The sequence below is a fragment of the Aquarana catesbeiana genome, linkage group LG03 (assembly GCF_042186555.1).
Source record: "Aquarana catesbeiana isolate 2022-GZ linkage group LG03, ASM4218655v1, whole genome shotgun sequence".
Classification (NCBI taxonomy): Eukaryota; Metazoa; Chordata; class Amphibia; order Anura; family Ranidae; genus Aquarana; species Aquarana catesbeiana.
This window is the reverse complement of record NC_133326.1, coordinates 127,203,024-127,229,509: the sequence shown is the minus strand read 5'-3', so window position 1 is coordinate 127,229,509 and position 26,486 is coordinate 127,203,024. Positions and strand designations below refer to the sequence as shown.

At 42.3% G+C, this 26,486-nt stretch overlaps 1 protein-coding gene across 2 annotated transcripts in view; it reads left to right on the top strand.

The window, feature by feature from the left end:
- Nucleotides 1–26,486, top strand: part of PSTPIP1 (proline-serine-threonine phosphatase interacting protein 1) — a 114,041-nt gene that overhangs the window by 72,398 nt on the left and 15,157 nt on the right. For both annotated transcript variants that reach the window (XM_073619197.1, XM_073619196.1), the window contains exons 4-8: nt 5,178–5,212; nt 9,358–9,464; nt 11,464–11,526; nt 14,175–14,273; nt 19,117–19,162. In XM_073619197.1, coding sequence (XP_073475298.1) covers nt 5,178–5,212; nt 9,358–9,464; nt 11,464–11,526; nt 14,175–14,273; nt 19,117–19,162 — 350 coding nt within the window. The remainder of the gene's footprint in view (nt 1–5,177; nt 5,213–9,357; nt 9,465–11,463; nt 11,527–14,174; nt 14,274–19,116; nt 19,163–26,486) is intronic.

The window sequence follows — 26,486 nt, the reverse complement described above, 5'->3', positions numbered from 1 at the left end:
AGGGGTAGCCAGTGAAGACGATTCTTCAAGTGATATAGATTTTATCATGAAATTAGAGGTAAATTAGGAGTAAAATCTAGAATGTTTGAAAAATAACCCTTTAAACCCCCAAACTATCGCCACACTTCACGCTAAACTTTTATTCTAAGTTCTGCAGTAACTATAGATAGTGCATTTACCGGTTAATAAAACTGATATTGTAATAACTGCACCCATTAACAATATAAAGCCAGTAGCAAAAGTGTCTTTTATTATAGAAAACAAACAAAACACATAGAGGTTGATTTACTAAAACCGGAGCGTGTAAACTCTGATGCAGCTGTGCATGGTAGCCAATCAACTTCTAAATTCAGCTCGTTCAATTAAGCTTTGACATAAAACCTGGGAGCTGATTGGTTTCTATGCAGAGCTGCATCAGGTTTTGCACTCTCCAGTTTTAGTAAATCTCCCCCATTGTGTTCCACATTATTAAAAATAAAACATCAGATCTCACATTCAAAAGCTCAAACAACACACAGAATTAGGGAGCACCCTCTTAAAGTAGCAAAGCCCTTTAAGTGCCTAGAGCTTCCAGCTATAGTATAAAACTGAAGACTTTCCTCCCATTATCTACAATAGCTAGCATGCAGTGTTTGGGGCAGTTGTTACAGACATATGAATACAATTTGACTCTGGTGAAACAGCAAGCCCTAAGAGTGTAAATACAGTCATAATAGGGGGCAGAATTATTGGAAAATGTGTCAGAAAATGGTGGTCAACTAAAATAATGTAGATAGGAGTGAATAAGAATAAAAAAGCATTATCTGTTGTCGTTGACTGGGCTTTCTATTGAGGGGTAATGGATAAGGAAACTGTGTAATACCTGAAAGCACAACACCCAAATATACTGGTGTTTTACTCACTTCCAAAGTATAAATCAATCAGTGATACCCCTGGCAGACAAACAATCTCTGGCTGAGAAAATTAGTAAATATATTGATGGAATTTTACAACCATTTGTGATCCATGATGACATCACCCATGAAGACCCACCCAACGTGTTTCATCACAGATGACGTCTTCAGGGGGATCACCTGGTGATGTCATCTTTGATGAAACGCGTCAGGGTGGGGCCTTCAGTGGTGGCTACACTGTAAGGAAAAAACCTAAGCGTAGAATTATATGGAGTTTATATCCATAAGTATATGTCAAAACAATGTCTGTAAGAGATGTAGGTAGCAGAAGGTTGTGGTGTAGCAGATATATAAATATTAAATCCACAGGAGCTGTGTTTATATGATGGCACCCAAGGTAAGTATGAGCTTGCACAAGCAATCTGTATCTTATGAATACTGAAACACTCCAAAATTATCTTTCCTGCAGAAGCATTTATACACCTTTGCAAAGTATACTGTAAAATGATAACGGAGTATTAGATTAGATTCAAAATAATATCATATCATATCTTCTTGATGTTAGAACTTTCCACATGAAAAAGCTGCTTCAGCAAGCCCATTAAAAAAAGAAGCATATCATATTGCAAAGACTCTCACAAGAAGTTAGATCTCATATGTCGATATGGTAACCACATCCAAAACTGGATGTCTGCCCAACAGATATTTCAGATATTTGAGTTAAAATAATGTAGAACTTGGTGAAAAAGAGCTTGTAATGAAAAAGGCCAAAAGATATAGCTCTTTGAATTGGCACAATATATCATGGAATTACTTTGCTTCCATCCAACCAGGGGCATCCTAGCATTAAATTGGTGTCAGCCAATATTATCAGTCCTCTGTGGCAGGGAGCAGGCTGTACAGTCACCTAACTGTATTTGTAGGTCCAACCTGGCTCCAGTATCTTCCCAACTATAGAAGCTAGACAGGTTTATAGTTACCTGGTAAAGACTTTGACCCCTACTATGGATCTATGGAACTTTTTTTATGTATCACTATTTTTGAGAGGCTGCTTATTATTTATTATTTTTCTGTGCTAATTTGTTAATGCTAATTATTTTCTGAGAACATATCAACACAGCATCATTTACTATTCATTTATTTAATATTGTTGTTATTTATATGATATAGTGCTGCACTATTCTTTTATACATACAGTAGATACTAATGGATGTATAGTGTCAGCATTAGCCATTCTGGACCAGAAGGATATTTCTCCAATAAGTATATACAGTATAGATGATTAAAACAATAGTAAACCCCTGCACTAATTATATTTAAAAGGTGCTATATCAATTAATTCAATAATAATAATACAAAAAACTGAAAATCAAATATTAAAAGGCGGACCTTCCGGGACACATCATTTCCAGTCATTGGAGTGCAGGTAGAGCGCATACCGACGGTTTTAATTACTATTCCGTGCCTGATTACACATTTGATAAATGTTTTCTAATAAAAATCACAATAAGAAGTTCTTTCACATCTTCCCCTTGTGAACGAAATATACACAGGATCTCTTAAAGGCACAGGAGCACTTTACAGGAGATGATGCTATTCAGCTGTCCAGATGCTTAGGATATCGTTGGTGGATCGAGTACACGATACCTATATGGGGATATACTAACCATAAGCGATTTTGACCTTCTTTGAGAAAATAGATCGTATATTTCTGTTGAGGGTGGAGTGTTTCTATCTTGGAGAAGAGGAAGAGCACTGTTTTTTATTTGGGTGTCACTTGTTTTTTTAACACGATTCTTTAACACTCAATCCCTTTTGGGCATTTGATTTGCAGAAGCACCTTTTTAGGACTTTTATGGACTTTAACACATATATAATTTTGTGATTTATGGAGTTTGTAGGAGCGCGGCTCTGTCTTCTTATATCATTTTCTGAAAACAGTATAGATCATAACTTATTCCTGTAAAGTTACTCTACAATTGGATTTATTCTTGAGAATTTAAAATTTGAAGCTTTATTTGATTCATGAAGAATTGTTTAAATTAGAGTACTTGGTTGTACTATGTGCACAATATTTTTGAGCCACTGATATTTAGGGTCAACATACAATTCTTGGAGTTTTACAATTCTTTTGGAAGAGCCAGGGAATAATTTGTATATGATTTTTTTTCATTTGGATATTTCTGGTATTTAAAGAATCTTTGCATCCTCTTGTGTTGGGAAATTATAGAGGGCGTAGACATTTTTAATGGCCTTAGTGTAGTCATGGTGTTTTAATATTCGTTGTGTGCATTAAAAATCTTAAGGAGGACATAGCTGCATGATTTATTTTTTTTTTGTTTTTATTTATTTATTTATTTATTTTTCCCTTTTATTAAGAGAATACAGAATTTCATTTTTTTATTACAGTTCGTTGTAGTTTTAGGTAGTTCAATTTATTGTTGGCTTTTATATCTGTTTGGAGTTTAGCTTTAAAATGGTTGTAAACCTCAGACATGAAATATGAATAAAGCATATCCTTCTATAGTGTGTACTTGTCTCAATACAGAGCACTAAGAGGGAGATTTACTAAAACTGGAGCACACCAAATCTGGTGCAGCTCTGCATGGTAACCAATCAGCTTCTAACTTCAGCTTTGACAATAAAACCTGGAAGCTGATAGGTTACTTTGCACAGCGGCACCAGATTCTGTGTGCACCAGTTTTAAACCTCCCTCTAAGTGTAATTTCTGTCTGCTGCTTTGTTCCTCTGCTATCAGCATGAGTGACTTCTGACAAATTTTCCTGACACCAAGAGAAAAATGGTGACGGGGGGGGGGGGGGGGGATCTCCAACCGATTGACAGCCTCAGCTCTGTTCCTGTGAGCTATATAAAGAGGGGCCCTTCCCTTCCCTCCAATCAGCTCTCAGAGCTTTCCTCACTGAGCTCTGCAGTGTGTGATTTCAGCTCTCCGTCCACTTTTTTCTAAATTCCCAGACAATCTTTATAACTTCTGAATTTTGAACACATGTAGATCAGAGAAGACTGTAGATGGATAGGTACAACTCATGTAGGATAATTTATTTAATGTCTGTGTATCACCCAAGGCCAGTCAATTCACAGGGTAGATGTCAGGGTTTACAACGACTTTAAGATTTTTGTTGTGATGTCTTTCTTCTTTGGTTCGGTAAGTACAATTCCTTTTCCCTCTTTTATTTATCACTTGCACTTTGGTGTGATAATGACAGTGGTTAGAATTTATTTTAGGTTTGTAATGCTTTCTGCATCTCTGCTGGGGAGATTTACACTCTTTATTTGTCCTGGGGACCATTGTCACTGAGACTGAAATTGAGATAAATTCCATTCAAAATCCATACATTCAAAATTTGAGTTGTCACAAGAACAGTTATAAAAGGGGAAACCTTCCAATAGGGACACTTGTTTGGGTGACAATTGTCTAGGGGGGTCTCCCTATACTCTGGGGACAGAGGGTGAAGAAAGATCTCAATGGGCTAAAAAATTTACAGGGGTTCCCACTATTCACTACCATAGGTTGCGCAGGAACATTTTGCCAGGAAAACTGGGCTGTGTGCACACAAAATGCCAGAAAGTTTGCAAAGTCAAGCAATAATAGGAGCTGAGTGTTAAAGCCCAGTTCCAGCTTTTGTGTGCAGAATGCACAATTGCATTTTTTTTTTTGCACAAACAGGTTGGCATGGGATGTCTATGGAGTGATACAATTTGGTTTCAAGGGGTATTAAACCCAAAAACAAACATTTATTATATTGTAGCTTATCAATTCTTAAGTATAGTGGCTGCATTTGTTTTCTTTTTTTTAGTCTTCTCTTTTCTTTTCACCTGGTGATCATGCTAGCAGGTCTGTTACCTTATAGCAGGGGTGCTTACAATGGTCAGCTTTCATTCATTTATGTAAAATCTTTATTCCAAGAATTACTGTAAATGCTTAAAAAGTGTTAGCTATAGTTTGGCTTTCATTTTAAGTCAAGTTCATCTAAAACCACTAGTGCATCTAACACTACCCCATCCCTATACTGACAGACTGACAATGCTGCTGTCCAAGGAGTCCCCATTGCTCTTCCATAGGGTGGAGACACCAAAGACAGGAAGTGTGTTGCTGGCCAGACCATATAAAAATGAAAATAAAGGAAATAAAGCCTTTATGTAAGAAAACTAATGGAGCCACCATATCAGAGTATTGATAAGCTGCATTTTTGTTTTTGTATCGCTTTAATTGCAAAAAATATATTGCTATGATTCACTTATTATTATTATTATTATTTCCAGCCAATTACGAGGATCCTTTGATACATTAAAACAGCGTAAGTAATCCTATTTTCATTTTTCAGTAATGACTCACATAGCCTTTGGAATGCATTTTTTAAAGTATTTTTATGCATTACTGTTTCTTTAGGAGTGATTCTATTTCATTAGAGTAAACAGATTCATGTGCTAGTATAGCACGGTGTGCTAAAACAGGGGTCTCCGAACTACGACCCATGGGCCAAATCCAGCCTGCTGCAGAATTTTATCTAACCCTCTGATATAGGATGGACTCTGATGGGGACTTACTCATGTAAGAGGGGTCTATGATGTAAGAGGACTCTCATGTAAGGACTTTAATGGGAACTCTGATGTAAGGAGGACTCTGATGGGAACCCTGATGTTAGGGAGGACTCTGACTCAAGTTTATTTGGATTTTCTTTTCTTTGTTTTACTGAAGTTTTTTCTTTGTTCTAAATCATAGAATACTGATTGGAAAAAATGTTTTTGTTAAAATTTTATTCATTAATTTATAAACGCAAACTACTCACTGGGGGAGTCAAGGATGGAGAAAGATCTGGGGGTTCTAGAGGAAGACTGCAATAGCATGCAGTGTCAAGCCGCAGCTACCAAAGCCGACAGAATATTAGCATGCATAAAAAAGGGAATATACTCCAGAGATAAAACTATAATCCTGCCACTTTATAAAACTTTATAAAACACATCTGGAGTATTCCACCCAGTTCTGGTCACCAGTCCTCAGAAGGAATGTTCTGGAGCTGGAGAGAGTCCAAAGAAAGGCAACTAAATTAATACAAGGAGCGACTACAAGCACTAAATTTATTCTCCCTGGAGAAAAGACGCTTGAGTGGGGACATGAAAGTGATTTACAAATACCTCAATGGTGATCCCAGCATACCAAAAAAGCTATTCAATCTTAGGGGTGTAAGAGGACACGGGGCCACACAATGAGATTGGAGGAGAATTGGTTTAACCTTAAGCTGCATAGGGAGTTCTTCACTGTCAGGGCGGTAAGAATGTGGAATTCTCTTCCACAAGTGGTGGTATCAGTGGGGAGTATCGATATTTTTAAAAGACTCTTGGACGTGCATCTTAAAGAACACAACATACAGGGATATGGCAAATGATTATGGACGCTGACACACATACACCTACACAGATTGAACTAGATGGACTATTTTGTCTTTATTCAACCTTACCTACTATGTAACTATAAAACTGATTTTTTGTGGCCCATGAATATTTGGAGACCTCTGTTCTATAGCTTAAAAATTCACAATGCAAAAGTGAAAAAAAAATATTAGGTAAACATAAAGAAATAGAAGATCTGTTAAATGTAAAGACTTGATTTCAACTCAATCTGCTTCTACCTTTCATTATCAACTTCAAGGGTTCATGCACAAGAGGTGTTTGTTGGAATATTATACAGTCAGGTCCATAAATATTGGGACATTGACACAATTCTAATCTTTTTGGCTCTATACACCACCACAATGGATTTGAAATGAAACGAACAAGATTTGCTTTAACTGCAGACTTTCAGCTTTAATTTGAGGGTATTCCAAATCAGGTGAATGGTGTAGGAATTACAACAGTTTGTATATGTGCCTCCCACTCTTTAAGGAACCAAAAGTAATGGGACAATTGGCTGCTCAGCTGTTCCATGGCCAGGTGTGTGTTATTCCCTTATTATCCCATTTACAAGGAACAGATGAAAAGTCCAGAGTTCATTTCAAGTGTGCTATTTGTATTTGGAATCTGTTGCTGTCAACTCTCAATATGAGATCCAAAGAGCTGTCACTATCACTGAAGCAAGCCATCATTAGGCTGAAAAACCAAAACAAGCCCATCAGAGAGATAGCAAAAACATTAGGTGTGGCCAAATCAACTGTTTGGAACATCCTTAAAAAGAAAGAACGCACTGGTGAGCTCAGCAACACCAAAAGACCCGGAAGACCACGGAAAACAACTGTGGTGGATGACTGAATAATTCTTTCCCTGGTGAAGAAAACACCCTTCACAATAGTTGGCCAGATCAAGAACACTCTCCAGGAGGTAGGTGTATGTGTGTCAAAGTCAGCAATCAAGAGAAGACTTCACCAGAGTAAATACAGAGGGTTCACCACAAGATGTAAACCATTGGTGAGCCTCAAAAACAGGAAGGCCAGATTAGAGTTTGCCAAACAACATCTAAAAAAGCCTTTACAGTTCTTGAACAACATCCTATGGACAGATGAGACCAAGATCAACTTGTACCAGAGTGATGTGAAGAGAAGAGTATGGAGAAGGAAAGGAACTGCTCATGATGCAAAGCATACCACCTCATCAGTGAAGCATGGTGGTGGTAGTGTCATGGCGTGGGAATGTATGGCTGCCAATGGAACTGGTTCTCTTGTATTTATTGATGATGTGACTGATGACAAAAGCAGCAGGATGAATTCTGAAGTGTTTCGGCAATATTATCTGCTCATATTCAGCAAAATGCTTCAGAACTCATTGAATGGCGCTTCACAGTGCAGATGGACAATGACCCAAAGCATACTGCGAAAGCAACCAAAGAGTTTTTTAAGGGAAAGAAGTGGAATGTTATGCAATGGCCAAGTCAATCACCTGACCTGAATCTGATTAAGCATGCATTTCACTTGCTGAATACAAAACTGAAGGGAAAATGCCCCAAGAACAAGCAGGAACTGAAGACAGTTGCAGTAGAGGCCTGGCAGGGCATCACCAGGGATGAAACCCAGCATCTGGTGATTTCTATGCGTTCCAGACTTCAGGCTGTAATTGACTGCAAAGGATTTACAATCAAGTATTAAAAAGTGAAAGTTTGATGGATGATTGTTAATCTGTCCCATTACTTTTGGTCCCTTAAAAAGTAGGAGGCACATATACAAACTGTTGTAATTCCTACACCGTTCAACTGATTTGGATGTAAATACCCTCAAATTAAAGCTGAAAGTCTGCAGTTAAAGCACATCTTGTTTGTTTCATTTCAAATCCATTGTGGTGGTGTATAGAGCCAAAAAGTTTAGAATTGTGTTGATGTCCCAATATTTATGGACCTGACTGTATAACTTTTGGGTTAGGAGAAAACATCAAAGGACATACAAAGAAGCATCAGCATTTATAGGAGCACAGCCATGTACAGCTATTTAACCCATGGTTGTACGAAAGAAGATTGCATAACCCATAGCCTGGCTTAAGCCCCGTACACATGGGCTGAATGTCGGGAGACATTGGCCGTTTAAAAAAAACGAAATTCAGCCTGTGTGTATGGCATCCTGTCCAAATTGGCTGGCTTCTGTCAGACGAGCATGCTGGAAAACCAGCAGCCGACCGACTCCCAATCAGTGCTGATCGGAGTGTTCTGGCGGGGGGCCGTCCCTCTGTCAGAACACAATAGCTCAGCGGGGAAGATTGCTGTACTAACTTTAGTTAGTTAGTTAGTACAGCGGCTCCGATCGGAGCTGACTTTTTTTTTTTCCATTCAACCCACTCATAGTGTGTATCCGGCTTTAGGCATACAGGTGTTTTTTTTTTACTGATCTAAATGCAGCCTTTTATTTTCAATGTGCCTGTACACACAGGTGCGTAAACATGCGCTGCGTATAGATGAGTAAAAAATGAATACAAAAAACGGAGTTGATGGGTAGTTTTTACGCACATACCCGCAAATTTGCGTAAAATGCTAATTTGAAAAGGATAAAAATCCATTCTCAGAGATAGAATTTATTTTACTTGTATACGTGCAAATATGCACAAAAAGGGATGCAAGAAATTTTAGACCATGTTGAAACATCATTACCATATACAATACCTTAAGTGGAACACAATCAGCATGATGTAAATATTCTTACCATTATGTGTTTATTAAAGCCTTGTTTCCATGTATAATTTGTAATTATGTATACATTCAGGGAAGCCATATTTGCCTTTAGATTACTGTACATCTACACTACTTCTTGCTTGGAAATGCTACACAGTGGTGTTGCCTCTGACAATGCAAATATATGGGCTTCATTTATTAAAGGAATACAGGCCTTCACTCTTCTAGTTCTATGAGGAACACACTGAAGAATTTCTAGAAAACTGATTTTGTTTAGTAACTTATACTAGAAATAATAAAGTAAATATCGCCCTTTGTGTGCTTCAGCATTTCTGGATGTTCTTTGTCTTGTTGCAGAAATTGAGAATATTGGGAACTCACACATTCAACTAGCAGCAACTGTGAGGGAAGAACTGCAGAGTTTGGAGGACTTTAGAGAGAGACAAAAGGAACTGAGGAAAAAGGTAAGCTTGCTGCAGGATACAATACACTGGAAGGGCGCATTGTATATATGGATTTCCCCACCCTATCTGAGCTTTATGATTTCTCTCAGCAATGTTCAAGTAGAACTAAAGACAAGTCTTTTTGATTCATAGTAATATACCACTCCAGGTAGCAGTCCAAAAATGTCACCTACCCTGCACTAAACGGGTGCTGGCTCTGTAGGCAAGATACGAGCAAACGAAGAAATCCAGATAGCCGCACTCCAAGATAATGCCTTTATTGAATTGAAAACAATTCATACAGCAAATGGAGTCACAGATAAAAAAACTGATGCGGTTCACACCTCTTTACCAGATCTTAGTCATAAACACCAGTAAAGTGGTGTGAAACACATCAGCTATTTTATCTGTGACTCCATTTGCTGTATGAACTGTTTTCCATTCAATAAAGACATTCTCTTGGAGAATGTCTTCTCTTCTGAAGGCACCCACACATTGGACCTGGACATCCATAGGACACATCTACTTTGGGACGTTTGGATATTTATCCGTCCGTTATTCAGCCCATTTTTAAAAAGCTCTAATGATTACCTGTCCCAAGTAGCCTCGCCTAATACACACTGATGCTGGAAACACAGTACATTTACAGCTTTTCCACTATTTTGGTCTGGCGTCCATGGAATACTGTACTTAATCTTGTCGCTTTTAGTGCTGCTTGAACATAGAATCATTCCATTGGAATTTATACATTTGTAAAACATCCTCAACTCTCAAACCCCTGATGAAGGCATCAGAATACTGGAAACACGTTTGGTATCACCCGTAGGAGAGTACATATGATATGATGATTTATATTTGCATACTTTTTGTTCTGTTTCTTCATGGAATGTATTTTTGTATTATGTAGACACTTTTACGTCTTTTATTATATATTATTAAAAACATATTTTTTATGATAAGAGTTGGTGGTCTATTAATGTCCCATTGAGGGGGGCATTTTTCTCTGTTCTATTATACCAGGGATGGGACCACCACACTCTATATTTAACATGGTGGAGGTCTCTCTCTTCTTTACTGAATTGTGTACACATGCTCGGAATTTCCGACAAGTTTTGTTGTCGGAAAATTTGAGAACCTCCTCTCAAACATTTGTTGGTAGAAATTCCGACAACAAATGTTCTATGGAGCATATACACAGTCGGACTTTCCAACAACAAGCTCACATCCAACATTTGTTGTTGGAAAATCCTATCTTGTGTACAGGGCATAAGGGAGGGTTATAACACGTCAGTTTTTTTTGCCACCTGTGTCCCATTGGGGAGACTTCTCTTCACTTCCTGTCCCATAACTACAACAGGAAACGAGAGGAAATCCCTTCAAACTGAGGGAATCCCCGGTTGTCACTATTTTCCCCATTGGAAGATTTCCCTTCTATCACTGTTCCGGGGACAAACCAAAATTTAGGATTTTCATTCACTTTCACTTTTAATGACAATGGTAAACATGACAAATAGATTGAGTGATCTCTCCAATGGGGACACAGACAGCAATGATTCCTATACTGACTCCACCTCCTGCAACTCCTCCTGAATGCCTGTCTTTTCTTTTATAATGCCTTCTTCCATTTATAATGGAGCTAATGCACTGCAATGGCAAGCCAAGTGTTCTGTGTGCAATTGCAGCGCCGGCCTATTGACTTGCATGATGACGCAGTATGACAGATGCCGCTGCCTGTCAACTGGGCATGTCGCAGCATGGCACAAAGCATCTCAGCCATGGCATGTGAACAGCCTCACCCAGCTGTTGATTAGCTTTAGGTGGGCAACTGGGGGCAGTAAAACCACAGCCGCCTTTTTTACTGACCCCTGACTGCCCACGTGAAAATGCCCTTAATCTGCTACTATGTTTTGCTAAATTGGGCTACTAACATCAAAATAGGTGGAGATGTTATTGTGGCTGTCTAAGGATTGTCCCAAGTGGTATACTTCGGTCTAATGAATCTTACCGTTTTCTCACTTAGTATGAGAATGCCATGGAGCGCCTACAAAAGAATAAAGTGTCCATGTATAAGAAGACAATGGAGGTAAGTTGGAGTCTGTCTACATTAAAAAGTATCTGTTTAATGATACAGATAGAACCCTGGCCAAACAATTTGTGAAAAGTTTAAACTCAACAAAGTCCATGTTTTATTGCTGTATAAAAATGATATGGGTGTCGAAAACCTCAATTGTTCCAATGGCTTTGTGGTTCTTTGTAAAGTAGAACTATGCCCCCCATTAAAAAAGTACCGCAGCACTTAAAGTGGAGCGCCACCCAAAAGGTTAGATTAGGTTACCGGCTGTGAAGCTGCAAGTCTTCGCTGCCAACTTCCCTTAACCCAGATGGCAGCGGCAGACTTGCAGCTCCCTTAACCCGAGAGCAAATTGAAAAATCGGCTCAGGTGAAGACATCGCTGGATTCGTGGACAGCTAAGTAATATTAAAAGTCAGCAGCTACAGTATATGTAGCTGTTGACTTTCAATTTTTTCAGATGGAGCCTGTAGCCCTGCTTTAATTATAAATCCATCTGCAAAGTCCCACCTGTTGACCTGCCAATGAGGTCCAATGCAGTTGCGGCTATAGGTTTTATTTATTTGGGGGGGCGGAAAACAACCCCCCCCGCTGTAGGTCGGTTCACCTGCACCACCCCCCGGGGGGTCTCGCGATCGGTCATCCAGTCCCGCACTTACCCCATCTAGTTTGCTACGGGCGGCGGCTTCTATCGCATCTCCTCCTCCTCCTCTGCATCACGGCGGCTTCCGCCGTGCGTCTCCTCCCTCCTCCTTCTATGCGTCATTCGCTATTCTCACACAACTGGGTGGGCTCGGAGTGCAGTGCTCTGCGCCCCAAGCCCACCATTTTTTGAAGCCTCTGGCTACAATGACATGTTTAAAGAGACCCCCCCCCCCATTGGAATCCATGCGTCCAGGGCCCTGCATGTAGATTAGGGGGGTGGCACCAGTGCCCCCCTAATCAACCATTGGTCCAACGAGTGCAGCTTCCTGTGATGGTGTGGCAACAATGCTGCACTGCTCTGAACTGCACTGAATTCAGAGCAGAGTTGCCACTCTCACGTAGTCTGTGCTCTACAGTGGGATAAAAAAAAATATTGCACGGGGCATGGCTATCAACATTGTCACTGCTGACTTGCAAGCCTGTAGCTTTTCACTCTGCTTTTTGAATTTACAGCTGCAATGTCTGGGAGTGGGAGCATGTGAGACACAAATGAAGGAGAAAATGGTTAAAATAGGGATGGTAGAGGATGTCTTTTGTGGACGTTCCTACCTACTGTGTGGCTGATGTACTCAGTCCAAGCTATCTGCTTCCAAATCAAAAAAATACTGCGCTATCCCTTAAATCAAATAAACATTCAGAAGTGCGTCTATGAAAAACAAAAATGTTAGTGCTGCTGCAACCATAAATGTGAGACAACCCCCACCTCGATAGCTATATATAAGATAGGCTGCGCTGCTATTAGGTAGATGCGATCATGGTTGATTAATATGACCACACCAATAACATCCTTGAGTAGTGAACAACAAAAAAGAGAAATTAGCAAAAAAATGAATATTTGCTGACAAACAATAAAAACTATGATCTCACAAACTAAACCATTACAGTCCAATTTTTTGTTTTTTTGCTATTGAGAATCAAAAACCAAGAGATATTGTTAAGTCCATATAGTTAAAAAAAAAAAAGGTCCTTGTTGGAAATATTTTCATAGTAAAGGGAGAAACACCAATCTTCAAACGGTGTGAGGCATGCAAAGGATGTCTCCCTGGGGAGCGTGATGATAAAAAGAATTCCTCCGCCTCAAACAAATCTGCCCCTTACCAGATCACTAGATCTCCTGTCACAGAGATCGTGCGAGCAAGTGGCTGTGTCCCCCAGCCACTGGGTCTCTGTTGGGAATGTATCTCACAAGTCACTGCTCAGAAGATCCACTGAATTGAAGTAATACCGCTCAGATCCCCTGGGCCCAATCTTTGTTGGGGTGCCCGCGCTACCCGTGAATTGGGGCCCTGATGACGGCTTTGCAGAGTGCACAGAGGACACGGGAGGCTGTATAGTGCACAGAGGACACGGGAGGCTGTATTCCAGGAATACAGCCTCCCGTGTCCTCTGTGCACTCTCATTTTACCCAATAGCAGCGCAGCCTATCTTATACATGGTATCTGCTATTTGGTGAATATGAGGATAATAGGAGGATAATAAAGACACGGGGTTATTTACAAAAGGCAAATCCACTTTACACTACAAGTGCAAAGTGCACTTGAAATTGCACTGAAAGTGCACTTGGAAGTGCAGTCGCTGTAGATTCTGAGGGGGACATGCAAGGAAAATAAAAAAACAGCATTTTAGCTTGCACATGATTGGATGATAAATAAGCAGAGCTTCCCCTCATTTCAGATCTACCCCTCAGATTTACAGCGACTGCACTTCCAAGTGCACTTTTAGGGCAATTTCAAGTGCACTTGTAATGCAAAGTGGATTTGCCTTTTGTAAATAACCCCCTTGGTGTTTTCTTTTGTGCCATACACATTTAATAGAAGGCCAGTTTCCACAAACTAATGTTCACATCTTTGGTGGAGGGGTATAAAACTTGAATAATGTTTATGTCTCTTTCTGTAACATATAATACTTTTAGTACCCATGTGTCATGGGATCATGTCTCCTTTATTCCACGTTTAGTCAAAGAAATGTTATGAACAAAAATGCAGAGAAGCAGAGGAGGCAGAGCTGAACTTCGAGCGTCTGGCCATATCCGGAAATCCCAAGCAAGTTGAAAAGGTAAGAAAAGACTGTCCTAAACTACAAATAACAACAAACCTCAGCATACCTGTGTATGTCATCTACCTAGCTATTTGGCACCCCAATGTGCAAACACAAGGAACATGCACTGCAGCACACCCCAACCCACGTGAGTTGTATTGTGCTGCATTAAAGAAAAGGGCGCAGGTTTGTTTTTTCTTCGATTGCCATACCAGAAAAAAGCAAATCCATAGCAGTCCCTGCATCAGGTCAGCCTGTGTTGCAATGAGATATGGCCCCCTTGCTTCTGCTGGGGCTGACACAGGCACTGTACGCTCCAGCATGGCAGTTTACACCACCAACTCCCCTTCTCCACGTCTGCTGCTGGCTGGAAGGACTACTACCAGTATCTGAATCTACAGCTGACACCTCCTCATAGACGGGGGTTGGGGCCAACTCCAACCCCTCCCCCTAACTCTACACTGGTCGTCATCAATGAGACTTTTGTCAATATTCAGCCTATTTAATGAACTGGCAGACTTTTGCTAGTCGGTTTTAAATAAAAATGGGTTTAATAACTGAGAGATTTAATAATGCATACCTCCTCTTGTCAGTCAGCCAATCAGGTGAGAGAGGGGGCGGGGCCAGGTCGGGGCTCCGTGTCTGAATGGACACATAGAGCTCTGACCCGGCTTGGGTGCCCCCATAGGAAGCTGTTGGCTGAGGGGGCACTCGATAGAAGGGAGGGGCCAGGAGCAGCGAAGAGGGACCCGAGAAGAGGAGGATCCAGGCTGCTCTGTGGAAAACCAACTACACAGAGGATGTAAGTATAACATGTTTGTTATTTAAAAAAAAAAAAATTAAAAAAGGAGACTTTACAATCACTTTAAAGTGATACTAAAGTTTTTTATTTTTTTAAACAACAAACTTGTTATACTTACCTCCTCTGTGTAGTGGTTTTGCACCGAGCAGCCCAGATCCTCCTCTTCTCTGGTTCCTGCCGGCATTCCTGGCCCCTCCCTCCTCCCAAGTGCCCCCACAGCGAGCAGCTTGCTATGGGGGCACCCGAGCCGAGCCGCTGTTCTGTATGTTCATTCAGACACAGAGCCGTGGCTCCGCCCCGCCCCCTCTCTCTTTTAATTAGCTCACTGACTTTGAATGACAGCAGCGGGAGCCAATGGCACCTGCTGTGTGTCTCAGCCAATCAGGACACGGGCAGCCGAGGCTCTCCTGCAACATAGCTGGATGGAGATGGGGCTCAGGTAAGTATGAGGTGGGCTGCTGCACACAGAAGGCTTTTTATCTTAATGAATAGAATCCATTAAGATAAAAAGCCTTCTGCCTTAGGAACCACTAGCATTTTGGAACAGTGTCAGGGAAAATCTTAAATTATATCTAAAGCCAAATCTTTATTCTTATTCTTTCTGGTGTAGAGGAGAGTTAACACTACTCTCACTTTTTTGCTATCTGTGTCTCATTAGCAAGATTTCGCCTTCATTTCCTGTCCTGTAGACTCAACAGGAAGTGAGAGGATATCTTTCCAATGTGAGGGATATCCCCGCTTAGACGGTTTTCACAGGACTAAGTGAGCCCATTCAAAAATGCCCCTTCTATTTCTGTTCTAGTCTTCTAGAAACAGCTCAAAATTTTGAATATACCTTCACTTATATTCTCAGTGACATTGGTGAACAGGATAACTAGAGAGAGTAATTCTCTGTAATGGAGCACAGACAGAAAAGAAAATTGACAGTGGTTCTAACCTCTCATCACCAAATCTAAAAAAAAAAAAGTTTTGCCTTTATACTTCAAAGTACTGTAGTATTAAAGCTTCAGTGTTTTGTAGCCTAAAGTGATTGTAAAGCTTCAAGTGATTGTAAGGGTAATTTTTATTTTTTTTAAATAACAAACATGTCATACTTACCTCCACTGTGCAGCTCGTTTTGTACAGAGTGGCCCCAAACCTGCTTATCTGGAGTCCACCGGCGGCTCTCGCGGCTCCTCCCAGCATCAGATAAACCCTCTGGGAGAAGCACTCTCCCGGGAGATTACCTTGCGGGTGTGCTCCGGAGTCCAGCATTTGCGTGGAATTGATTGACAGCAGCGGAAGCCAATGGCTGCGCTTCTCTCAATCTATCCAATCAAGAGCCGGGAGCCCGTGGAGAGAAAGACAGTGCTTCCCTGCCGACTAAATGAAGGGGTTCAGGTAAGTAAAACGGGGCGGCTAGGGGGCCAGTGACTGCCAGGTGTTTTTCCACCTTAATGCATAGGATGCATTAAGGTGAAAAAACACGAACCTTCACAACACCTTTCAGGTTTTGTTTTTTTTAAATAACAAACATGTTATACTTACCTCCACTGTGCAGTTCGTTTTGTACAGTGTGGCCCCGATCATCCTCTTCTGTGGTCCCCCGGCGGTGCTGGTAGCTCCTCCCCGCATCATATAACCCCCTGGAAGAAGTGCTCTCCTGACGGGTCACCTTGCGGGCGCGCTCCCGAGTCCAGTATTTGCATCCATAGACACAGAATGCCGGTCTCGGCCCCGCCCCCCGGTGCCATGTCATTGGATTTGATTGACAGCAGCGGGAGCTAATGGCTGCGCTGCTATCAATATATCCAATCAAGAGCCGAGAACCCCGGACAGAGGAAGATTGCATCTCCACCGTGGGTAATTCCAGGGCTCAGGTGAGTAAAATGGGGGGCTGGGGGGCGGTCACTAGAAGTTTTTTATGCATAGGATGCATTAAGGTGAGAAAACAAGAGGGTTTACAACCCCTTTACCAGTTTTAACCTAACAGTTTTTTTTAACATTAAATAAAATAAACATTCCCCATTAAACTATTTGTTAACATTCTGCTGCTGGCCTCTGCTCTCTCAGTGCTGCTCCCCTGAACATCTGGTTTTCACAGGAAAGCGTTAGCAGTGGACAGTGCAGTCCCCAATCAGTCTGTTATACAAACAATAGACCACCCAGGTAAGCCGTATGTTGTTGCCACCATCCCTCATAAATAGAAGTAGAAAAAGTGGTAAGTACCCCCCCCCCGGTCCTAGTGGGACTTTAAGGGCAACTGAAGAGAACAGATATATAAAAAATATCAAAGTGTATTGTTACAAACATATAAAATGATGCATACATCACCAATAAAACATATATTGTCACAACACATGTGATAGCTGTTGTAGTATGTGTGATCTTCTGTTCTTTGTACCCAACACGTTTCGGGACAAGATAAGTCCCTTCATCAGGGCATATGTGTATAGAAGGTCACAAAGAGTATTGCATTCAACAGAGCGATCAGCCAAAGATCGGCTGTAATCGAAAAACAAAATGTTGCTGTGACATACATGACAGAACTCGTGGTCCCCAAAGGGGAAAGGGAAAATTTGTGTCCCCCAAGATTCCACACAAGGATCCCTGTAGATCTGCAGCCACAATGTAGTTGATGTGGTGTGTTTCAGCGGTCAGTGGTTAAACAATCTTAGCCAAAAGCATAGCAGGACAGTCCATCCAGGGATCCTGGTGTCTTGTTGAATACTGTCCCCCATCGGATAGTGTCCGCCCTGTACTGTGCAGGCGCAGTACTGAGGACAAACAAGACGCCGAAAGTCTCCGAAGTTCAACAGCTGATCATCAGCTGTACACGGCGCCTGCGCATTTATTCTGCCCTGTGTCCAGGTTCATTCCCTACTATCCAAGTGGACATAGAGTTAGAATAAATAGATGCTGAGCGCAGCGAGGCCGTTCCCTGAAGCGTGGCGAGTGAAACGAGCCCGCGAGGGGCCCTCTTACAAAGCCTTCACTATTAAGTGCCCAAGCGCTGTGTACAGCTGATGGTCAGCTGATCAACTTCGGACACTTTCGGCGTCTCCTTCTCCTCCGTACTGTGCAAGCGCTGCGCCTGTGCAGTACGGGGCAGACACTATCCGATACGAGGACACTTCTCGTCAGAACACCGGCAGTCTGTTTGGAGAAGGGAGGGGGGAAGGAGGAGCAGGAAAGTGCCTTGCCATCTGGGCTGTGTGTTTCCCACACCATAGGGAAAGCACACCCTAGTGCAAGGGTGGCTCTATAGCAGGAGTCTCCAAACTTTCTAAACAAAGAGCCAGTTTATTGTCTTTCAGACTTTTGGGGGCTGGATTGTGGCCAGCGGGATTGTAAATATTCCTGGCATTAGTGGGGGTATACACCCTCACATTTGGTATTAGGGAGAGGAATAATGCTTCATCGTTGGTATCATCAGGAGGAATGGTTCCCTCATTATTGGTGTCAGTGGAAAAATGGTGCCCCACTGTTGGTATCAGTTGGCAGAATTGTGTCTCATATCAGCGGGAGGAATAGTGCCCCAAGGGCTGGATAGGGCAAGCAAATTGCCTTATCTGGAACCCAGGCCGCAGTTTGGAGACCACTGGATGCTACAAGAGCAAGGAGTCACCTTGAAACAAGAAACCTAGGGTAATGGCCAAGGCACCAGCTGAAACTGGAACATAGGTAAGGATTAAAGATAAAGAAGCCACATACTTAGTAAGGCCTGGTTCACACTTGTGCAGGTTGCAGTTTGCATATTCCAGGTGCATTTTGCGTTTTTCAATACGCATTATTGAAGTCTATGAAACCAAAAACCAGAAAAAAGTCCCTGGCCCTTTCCATAAAATGCACAGATGTGAACTACATCCATAGAAAACCATATTAAATGTACTGTAGTGTGTTTCTGCAAAACTGAAAAGACACTAAAAAATGCATAGGTGTGAACCAGGCCTTAGAGATTAAATTGGCTACTTAAAGTTATTCAAGAACTAAATTATCACTTCCAATATGTAGCAAATGTTTGTTTCCCTATGAAGCCTCAGAGAGAATTTATAAAATGAAATCCTTGTGTCTTTTCAGAGCCAGAACAAACTGAAACATTGTAACGAGGCAGCTACAGAGGCAGGTACAGAAGTTCTGTTCAGTCATATATTTATGTCTGTTTATGTCTTGTGTGTTTAACGCAAAGCTGTGTACCTAAGGCAGGTCATACATTATGCAATTTTCTTTCCTTCAATCACGGGTTGAAGGAAAGAAAATTGCTCAATTCCTCAAACACCTCCAACACAGTCCCGCAGCGCTATTGTGTTCTGCCGACAGGGACGCCTTCCCCACCAGCAGAACACAATGATTGCTTCTGATGGCTACAACCATACCTATAACATACCTAGGTATAAAACTTACATATCCATCCTCCAAACTATATGATGTCAAATTTCCAAAACTCCTAGAACAAACTAGCAAAGATCTACACCAAATCCTAATTGGAACATAACCTGCAAAAAAAACAATAGATGTGGATATAGTCCAGTGAAAAGATACACACATGTGACTTATTGGATGAGCAAAACGACCAATTCAACGAATGAATGGGTGACATGAAAATAATCAGTGAAAAAAAATAAAATTTTTTAAATGAAATTTAAAAATAAGTATGAAAAATAAACATTAAATAAGTATAAGGCCCCTTTCACACGGAGCCCGCCTCGGTCCGCCGGCTCAGTGGGAGATCAGTCCGTTGATCTCCGCTGAGCCGGCGGATGACAGGTCCCTCTCTGCTCACTGAGCGGGGAGGGGCTTGTCAGGCGCCGCTGCCGCCTATGGAGGGATCGGATGAAAACGGACAGCATGTCCGTTTTCGTCAGATCTCACCCAATCCGATCCGCCAGCGACGGACCTGGACGTAGGGCCATACGTCTGCTTTTTGCGGATTGGACGGGGTCGGATGTCAGCGGATGTGTCGCTGACATCCATCGCTCCATAGGCTAACATGGAGCGCCCTTCAGGTCAGCCGTCAAAACTGACAGGCGGACCTGAACGGTCCGATCGTGTGAAAGGGGCCTAAAAGTCTCTTCCATGAAACTCCCCAACAGGGAATGAAGGTTAAAGGACCCCCTGTGACGGATCTTCTATATTCAAAGGACGCTGTGAATCCACCACCACATAGATAGAAGGCTTACCAGCTATGGGACAAAAGAACAGCGCCCTCTAAGTGCAGTATGCAAGCTAATTTAATAAAAGTAATAAGTTAAAATCGATTTTAACCTATTACTTTTATTAATTTAGCTTGCATACTGCACTTGGAGGGCGCTGTTCTTTTGTCCCTTGTCTATTCCAGAGTTTTTTGTGCATTCTGAACTTGGAACTGGCAGCTCTCCATGGACAGTTTTTAATATTGTTTGTATTGTTATACTTTGTTTTCCTCACATGGACTAATTACCACTAAAAGAAAACTGACAATCCACTGTCCCCCCCCCCCCCCCCCCCTTTTATAGATTGTTGTATCCAGAGTGCGCCGTATTATTCTATTGTTTTTACCAGCTATACAAGCTGTAGGAGCTTGAGGCCAATACCCGGCCAGGGCCTTTGAGTCCTCCTGACACCTCCAATGGCTTGACATGCCGAGCGTTCCTGCAGGCACTTAGTCCAGTTCCACTTGGACAGAGTTCCAGCAAGCTCAAAGATGAGCAGGAAGGTGTGTTCATCTAGTGAGTCCATCCCCCACATGGTTAGAAAGCATCCCCTAGGGACACACTCAACCCTTTGATCGCCCCTGGTGTTAACCTTCTCCCTGCCAGTGTTATTAGTACAGTTACAGTGCACGTTTTTAGCACTAATCACTGTAGTAATGTCATTGGTTCCCAAAAAAGTGTCAAAAGTGTCAGCTGTCCCCCGCAATGTCGCAGTCCTGCTAAAAATTGCTGATCGCCGCCGTTACTAGTAAGAAAAATAAAAAATAAATAAAAATGCTATAAATCTATCCCCTATTTTGTAGACGCTATAACTTTTGCGCAAACCAATCGATATATGCTTATTGCAATTTTTTTTACCAAAAATATGTAGCAGAATACAAACTGGCCAAAATTAATGAAAAAATTTGATTTTTTTTTACATTTTTTTATTTGATGTGTTTTATAGCAGAAAGTAAAAAATATTGTTTTTTTTTTTTTCAAAATAGTCGTTCTTTTTATTTTTGTTTCTAGTGCAAAAAATAAAAACCGCAGAGGTAATCAAATACCACCAAAAGAAAGCTCTATTTGTGGAGAAAAAAGGACAACAATTTTATTTGGGTACAGTGTAGTTGTCAGTTAAAGTAACGCAGTGCCGTATCGCAAAATGGCCTGGTCATTAGCGGGGTAAAACGTTCCGGACTGAAGTGGTTAAAGCAAATTAAACTTTAAAATTAAACCCTCCTATCCTTTAGAGCAGTGGTTCTCAACCTTACTAGTGCAGTGACCCCTGGGTAAAATTTCCCAAGTTGTGGGGACCCCTAACAGTAAAATTATTTTTGTAGCGTGGGTTGTCAGCACCCAAGGCAAGACAAGTAATTTGCGTCCCTAACCCACGGATATTTAGGACTTCCTGATTCCCTACCGCTCGTACAGTATTAAAACCCCTTATGGTACATTTTAGGATGTACCACTCTTTTTCTTTGTTCTCTTTCTTTCCGTTTTATCTCTCACTATCCTAATTCCCCCCCCCCCCCCCCATCTCTCTCTCTTTCTTGTTCTTTCTCTGATTCTTTCTCTCCCTTTTCTTTGTTCCTCCCCCTCTTTTCCGCTCCCTTCCATGCATTCTATATTTTTATTCCTTCTCTTACTCCATGGTGGGGGGAGTTGGGATGAGTGGCAGTGCTGGTGGGGAGTTTGGATGAGTGGCAGTGCTGGTGGGGAGTTGGGATGAGTGGCAGTGCTGGTGGGGAGTTTGGATGAGTGGCAGTGCTGGTGGGGAGTTGGGATGAGTGGCAGTGCTGGTGGGGAGTTGGGATGAGTGGCAGTGCTGGTGGGGAGTTGGGATGAGTGGCAGTGCTGGTGGGGTGTTGGGATGAGTGGCACTGCTGGTGGGGAGTTTGGATGAGTGGCACTGCTGGTGGGGAGTTGGGATGAGTGGCACTGCTGGTGGGGAGTTGGGATGAGTGGCAGTGCTGGTGGGGAGTTTGGATGAGTGGCACTGCTGGTGGGGAGTTGGGATGAGTGGCAGTGCTGGTGGGGAGTTTGGATGAGTGGCAGTGCTGGTGGGGAGTTTGGATGAGTGGCAGTGCTGGTGGGGAGTTTGGATGAGTGGCAGTGCTGGTGGGGAGTTTGGATGAGTGGCACTGCTGGTGGGGAGTTGGGATGAGTGGCAGTGCTGGTGGGGAGTTGGGATGAGTGGCAGTGCTGGTGGGGAGTTGGGAAGAGTGGCAGTGCTGGCGGGGAGTTGGTATGAGTGGCAGTGCTGGTGGGGGGTGGGATCAGTGGCAGTGCTCGGGGGAGTTCTGATCATCTAACTTAGGTGCTCTTGATCAAGGTCATCTGCTGATCTGAGAACTGTAGTGGGGACTTTTAATGGTGACTATAATCACAGGTAGTGTTAGTCACTGTGTCTCCGACTTTGTGGTGTCTCGCAGCAGTGACACCTATGCCGAAATCAGGAGATAGGGTCTCCTCCAGCCGCTCCCACTTCACATTCTTTACCAGTCAGCTGACTTCTAGTCTCTGACCCCCAGCCATGCCGTGAACTGAATGGGCGGCTGCCAAGAGGCTGGGTGGGCAACCACGGGCTCCAGGAACAGCCCAGCTGGGCGGCCTTGAAAAGTCTGGGAGAGTGGTGCAAGCTTCAGGAACAGCCCAGGATTCGGTGACCCCTGGAAAAAAGTAATTCGACCCCCAGATTGAGAACCACTGCTTTAGAGCTAAAGAAGCTGCTTCTGTAACTGCTATGGTGATTAATCAGGTGATCCTACCATGGAGGCCCTTATATAGGCACTTTCTGTCATAGGAGTATTATTTTACTCCTGCTCTGCAATAGGTACCCTATTTCTAAAATTAAAGATAGCCAGCACTAATTAGTGAACATCAGCATGAAAATAAATCCTCCTACATAAAATGAAGTGCTCTAATAAATCACCTGTAAATTATTTTTACAGACCATTAAACAGAAAAAGTGAATTTTAAACTATAATACAAACATATATACAGTGTATATAGATGTAAATCCAAATCCAGTAAATATATCCAACTTCAGTGCCCATGCATATTCAATGCTCATATGAATCCAGATGTGACACAAAATTATTATCATCCAAATGGTCCTTGCACCCTTGAAGATTAAGGATGATAATTATTTTAAGTCTTACATCTATACCCACTGTATATAAAAGAATCCCCCCCCCCTTAAAATAATCACATGTTGTTGCTTTGCAGCCTGAAATGAAGACAGACACAGTTTTTGTTTTATCCAGCTGCATTTACTAGTGCAACCTATAACATACAGGTGAAAGATATAACACCAACATGTTGGAAAAAAGGATCACCCCCCCCCCCCCCCCTTATGTTAGTATTTTGTTGGACCACATTTTGCTTTAATTACAGCCTTTAGGTTGTTGGGATATGTCTCTACTAACTTTGCATATCTAGACCTTGCAATATTTGCCCACTCTTCTTTGCAGAATTGCTCAAGTTCCGTTAAATTTGATGGTGCCTGTTTGTGGACTGCAGTCTTCAAGTCATTCCACAGATTTTCAATGGGGTTTAAGTCTAGGCTCTGACTAAGCCATGCAAGGACATTCACCTTCTTCTCCTTCAACCACTGCGTGGTCATTTTTGCTGTGTGCTTTGGGTCATTGTCATGTTGGAAGGTTTGCCCCATCAATTTTTCCTTCTATCCTGACAAGTGCTCCAGTCCCTGCTGCAGAGAAACACCCTCATACCAGGATATTACCACCTCCATGCTTTACTCTAGGAATGGTGTTATTTGCATGGTGAGCTGTATTGGATTTCTGCCAGACATATCGTTTGGTGTTGAGGCCAAATAATCAATTTTAGTCTCATCTGAGCATAACACCTTTTTCCGTGTGGCCTCAGAATCTTCAAGGCGTATTTAACCGCTTCCAGACCAGCCGCCGCAGTTTTACTGTGGCAGGTTGGCTCCCCTATGTGAAATCACGTTACTGTATGTGATCCCGCGGGGTCTGGATAGCAGGCGCGCACAGCGGGGGTGCCGATGCTCGTGGCCGGCAGTCGCGATGACTGCCGGCCACGAGCAATTGTGACCAGGAGACACAGAACAGGGACAAGTGTGTGTAAACTCCCTGTTCTGTTTTGACAGGAGTGACAGATCATGTGTTCCTATTAGCTAGGAACCACGATCTGTCACTTCCTGTAGTTAGTTCCTCCCCCTTCAGTTAGAATCACCTCCCAGGAAACAGAGTTAACCCCTTCACTGCCAGTGACATTTTTACAGTAATCAATGCATCTTTAATCGCACTGATCACTGTATTAATGCCAATGGTTCCAAAAAATGTGTCAAAATTGTCCGATGTGTCCGCCATAGTGTCGCAGTCACGATAAAAATCGCAGATCGCCGCCATTACTAGTAATAAAAAAATAATAATAAAAATGCTATAAATCTATTCCCTATTTTGTAGACGCTATAACTTTTGTGCAAACCAATCAATATACGCTTATTGTGATTTTTTTTTACCAAAAATATGTAGAAGAATACATATCGACCTAAACTGAGGAAAAAAACTGTTATTTTATATATTTTTGGTGGATATTTATTATAGCAAAAAGTAAAAAAAAAAAAATGCGTTTTTTTCAAAATTGTCGCTCTTTTTTTGTTTATAGCGCAAAAAATAAAAACGCAGAGGCAATCAAACACCACCAAAAGAAAGCTCTATTTGTGGGAAAAAAGGACGTCAATTTTGTTTGGGTACAGCATCGCACAACCGCGCAATTGTCAGTTAAAGCGACGCAGTGCCGAATCGCAAAAAGTGCTCTGGTCAGGAAGGGGGTAAATTCTTCCAGGGCTGAAGTGGTTAAGGTGGTCAGATGAGACTAAAAGTGTATAATGTTTAGGGGTTCGAAGTCATTTTCTATATTAAAAAAAATGGTTTAAACTTGTAAACAAAAAGTACCAGAAAAAGCCTGGTCGGCAAGTGGCACCAGCATATTTTTAGGGTGTGGTATGAAAATGAAGGAAACCCATGCTAGCAAAGGGGAAATATACAAACTTCACACAGACAGTTTCTTGACCAGTATTTAAACCATGGACCACATTGTGGCAAAAATAAGTTCTAACCACTAAGCCACTGTGTTCAGGAAGCACCTACTGTAAATCATTAGATTACAGAGTATATAAATGTGACATGATAACAATAATATCATTCTAGTAGCCTGGCCCATATACATACATTAACAATATAGATGACTATTTCATTCACTAAGTAATGTTAGATCTTCTGAGAAAAAGAAGTGTCGGATTTTTGCAGCCATATACTGTAGATAAATCAGCAGAAGGCTTCGTAATTTGGATGTGTACTTGTATTACTTTGTAATTTGGATGTGTTCTTGATCAGATGGGGTAGGTAACAGGAGTGAATAAAGGTTTTTGACTAGGATAGTGTATGAATTAGTGATGAAAATGACGGTGATGAAAATCAGAAGGAAGAAAGTTTTCCAACTCGATGGCCAAACTCTTTCAAATTTATTTATATGCATTGATGGACACTGATGAAGCTGCACTGATAGGCAGGGCCGGGACAAGGGGTGGGCAGGAGGGACGGCTGCCCTGGGCACTGTACTATCATGTAAGGTGGGGGGCACCACAATGTGATTGAGAGGGGATTTTTGGGGGGCATCAGGGGGTAAGAATTGCTCTAGGAGGGGAAATTTGGGGGGGTAAGGAGTGGTGATTCAGGGGTAGTTCATTTGGGAGGGGGATGGGAGAAGAGGATTTGTACTAGGAGGGTTGATTTGGGGGGTTTGTGCTAGAGGAGGTGATATGGTAGAGGGGGGAGGGAATTTGTGCTCACACATAATGCTTATACATCTTTTTGGGGAGCGCAGTTTGGCATGTTCATCCTGGGCTCTAGGTGACCTTGTCCTGGCATTGCTGATGGACACTGATGAGGCTGCACCAATGGGCACTGATGAGGTTGCACTGGTGGGCACTGATAGATGGCCGCAACGACTCTGGGCTGCCGGGGTGTAGCAGGCTCCCAGGCTGCCCAGACCCAACTTGGAGCACATATGGAGGGCAAATTGAGTGCCCGGGGGGTCCCCTGCAAGGTGATGTCTAGCTCGGGGCCATTGCTGAGCCTGGACCGGGAGGATCGAGTCTACAACTCCATGGTGTCACTGAGAGCCACACAGTGGACACTTCCTGCCAGTGGCTCTGCTCCGCCCCTATCAGCTCTGCTCCTCCCCTGACCCACCCACCCCTCCTACATCCCTACAGACCCACATCTC